Below are 3412 nucleotides of genomic sequence, written 5' to 3'. Positions count from 1 at the left end.
CACCGCTCCTACCCATCTGGATGAATGTGTCAAGATTTTATTTATTTTTAGAGACAGGGAGAGAAAAAGGGAGAGAAACATCGATCAGTTGCCTCTCGCTTGCCCCCAACTGGGGACCTCGCCCACAACCCAGGCATGTGCTCTAACTGGAAACCAAACCTGCGACCTTTCTGTTTGCAGGCCAGCTCTCAATCCACTGAGCCCCTTCCTCTTTTTCTTACTTGTAAACATCCCAATAAAGATGCAGGACTATGGCTGGGGCATTGGCAGGCACGGTCTCAGTCCCCCCATTTGTAAAATGCGCTCATAGAATAAGTCTCTAGGTCTGTTTTAGCTCTAATATAACAATATATCTTAAGTCATCCAGAAACAGGAGTAATGAGAGATGAGGAGATGGACACCCTCAGAGAAGAGACAGGGGCTAGGCAAGAATGGAGACAGAGAGGTCTGTCCCAGGCTGCCCTTGAGGCCATTACAACGCATACCCAATTACCTGTCATCTCCAAGAACGCCCTGCTGCCCATTCCTTGAACCCTGCCATTCACCCCTATATCGGCTCTCCTGTGGGAAGTGGGGCCAGCCAGGGGCGGCCTCTTCCCAGGTCCCCAGCTCTATCTGGGCATTACAGAAGTCAGGTCAGACAGCTTCATTTTTATTAACCAGAGTTTAAATAACTGCACACTCTTCTGGCCCAGTCCTCCCCAAGTCCTCTGGTTCCCAGGCGGTGACCCCAATAAATTAATAATAAATACCAACTTATAAATACAGCAGTGTGGGCGGGAGGCCGCAGACGGCAGTGGTTATGATAGGGTATTTCAGGTCCCACTAGCCCATTCCATTCGACAGGCAAGGACTGAGGTCACCTCCATTGCGCACGTGCCGTCAGTGAAGGCCTAGGTTAGCTCATAAGCAGTGGCAGTCGCTGGCCACCAGGTCGTCGTAGGGCGTGAGGGACACGCGGCCCTCACTATCCCGGTGCAAGAGTACCACCGGCTCGTAGCTGGAGGGCACGCAGCATGGCGCAGGAGCAAGCTCAGGCTTCAGGCGGTGCAGACGCGCCACCATTTGGGCATGCCTGTTAGCCGATCGGAACTGGCTCGGGCACGCACCGCTGCACACGCGCACGTCCAGCTCCCGAGGCGCCATCACCCAGTCGGACCAGCCCAAGTCCTGGAGCGACACGCGCAAGCTCTGTAGGCGGCAGCATCGCCCCTCCCCGAGCGGACAGCCGTCCGTGGCGCGCACGTGCACGCTGCGGCGCCCCCTGCGGGCGCTTGGCCGCCAGTGCAGCTCCAGCCGGAGCTGTGCGGAAGGTGATGCAGCCAGCGACCGATCGGAAGGCGGCAGCAGGTGCAGGCCCTGTGCGGACGCCCGGGAGACTCCGAGGCTGCTAATGTGACGCTGCAGCAGTCGCGTCACATCCCACGAGCTCGACTCTGGCGGGGACAGTCTGAGCAGGGCCCGATGCAGGCGGGAGGCTGAGAGGAGCCCCTTAGTCAGGTTGACCCGAGGGATGCGCAGGTGCAGGTGGCCGCCTGGTCCAAGTCTTACTGTGAGAGAGAGAGGAAGACCAGTCACCCACAGGCCTACTGTGTGCCGGGCATGGGTGTGCCCATTTCCTCCCACGAGCCAGATTGGATCCCACCCCAGGGCCATTGCATAAACTGCTTCCTTCACTCTTCACTCTTTTAGCCACACTCTTTTCCTGAATTCTTCCAGCCTCCCTAAAATAGGCACCACCGTATTTTATTTGGTTGTACTGTATCATTTAATTGCTCCTACTAGAATCTCAGTAGGGGTTTCTGTGTGCCTGGTCACCGCCGTGCCTGACACACAGTAGGTGCTTAGTAAATATTTGGCAGAATGAATAAATATCCAGTATTTAGAGAGCCCGAGATTCAAATGCTGACTCTGCCTTCTCCTGGCAGTCAAAAACATTTTCACCGAAGGCCTATTAAGTGCCTGGGACTGGGGATTCGGCAACCAGCCACGTGTTTTCAACTACTTGGGTCTTGGTTTCCTATCTGAGAAATGAGGGGTGCCAGGCTTCCCAGGATTCACAGGCCCCTGGGCTGGGACAGGTGTGGGGACACTGTGGGGGCTGAGGTTTGAGGTGCTGCACGAAGGCTGGATAGGAGCGCTCCCTCAGGCCTGACACCCTCTCCCCAGCTCCTCCCAGTTCCTAGCGCAGCCCAGATCTTCTTCCGCCCTCTCCGCCTCCTGGAGCCTCCGTGGGGGACGCGAAAATACTCCCTCCTTGTTTCTAGGCACCTATCACGTGCGACTGTAGCAGTGCCTTGTAGCGCCACGGCGTCAGATTCAAAACCAGCTCCGGTAGCTTCTGCCAGCCCCTGTGCACTGCTAAGTCCCGCCTACTCCCCCTCCCATCCCCCAGCCCTGCCCCTGCATCTTTCCTTGTGGATCCCACCCACCCTCAAACCCTGTTACATCCGAGACAGGGACCGCTTGCCCAGGCCCGACCTCGTTTTAGAGCTCTCCAGGCTCTGTGAGCCTTCGGGAGAGTCTCTGGCTTCTCTCGGCCTCAGTTTCCCCATCTGCTTATCCGAGGAAGTGTAACTCTCCTTTTTCACGTTGGCTAAGGCTTGCCTTGTTCCGACGCAACAGGGTCACTAGCTCCCCCATCAGCCCCGAGGCGGGGCGGGGGTGGGGGTGGTACACATATTCTTGTCTGGATCACAGATGGGGAAACTGAGACTTGGCATCACGCCCTATGACTCAGAACCACTGGTTAGATGATAGAAGCTGCTAGGGTGGGGGCTGTGGATGCGTATTTGAGATTTCACTCACGCTTTGGGGTGAGTATCTGGACTTGAGTGGCAGGGATGAGGTCGGGGTTCGAATCCTCCCAGGTCTGGTTCGCTCGAAGCCTGGTCAGCAAATCTTCGTAGTGTTTCCGCAGCTCCTGCAATCTGGAGACATTCGGACTGGAGTGCACGTCTGAGCGTCCCGGGAAGGCCGGGAGGTGCTCCTGGGCCAGAGATAGGGCTCCTCCCGACGGCAGCCACGAGAGCGTCAGCAGCATCAGCAGCATCGCGGGACCACACAGTGTCGTGGGTCGCTGCCCTTGCATGGCCACGCTCCCGGTGCTCTGAACTGGGACTGACCAGACGCTGCTGGCCAGGCTTTTATATTCCCCGGACTTTGTCCACCCCCGCCTGCCTAGTCCAGCCTGAGCCGGGTGCACAGTAAACACTCCAGGAATCACAGCTGGGCAGGGTCTACGGCGCCTTCCAAGGGGAGATAGATACTTGGAGGGGCGTGCTGCTGGGGCAGCTGGGGAAGCCCCCTCCCAGGAATGCCTCTGAGCCTCAGAAGTCTCTTTTGTGAAATGGGGACAACGTCCCAGCTTGATGGGCTGATGGGAAGAATGATTTACTACAAAAGGACTGAT

At 57.2% G+C, this 3412-nt stretch overlaps 1 protein-coding gene across 1 annotated transcript; it reads right to left on the bottom strand.

The window, feature by feature from the left end:
• Window positions 1–3099, bottom strand: GDF15 (growth differentiation factor 15). The gene is made up of 2 exons (XM_053912011.1): window positions 2809–3099; window positions 1–1550 (listed from the first exon to the last, which is right to left on the bottom strand). The coding sequence occupies exons 1-2, from the start codon at window positions 3089–3091 to the stop codon at window positions 904–906; spliced, it is 930 nt and encodes a 309-aa protein (XP_053767986.1). The 5' UTR covers window positions 3092–3099; the 3' UTR covers window positions 1–903.
• Window positions 3100–3412: the final 313 nt, after the last annotated feature.

This window comes from Desmodus rotundus, chromosome 9 (genome assembly GCF_022682495.2).
Source record: "Desmodus rotundus isolate HL8 chromosome 9, HLdesRot8A.1, whole genome shotgun sequence".
Taxonomy (NCBI): domain Eukaryota; kingdom Metazoa; phylum Chordata; class Mammalia; order Chiroptera; family Phyllostomidae; genus Desmodus; species Desmodus rotundus.
Note: the sequence above shows the minus strand (reverse complement) of the source record. Positions and strands in the feature narration are given on the sequence as shown.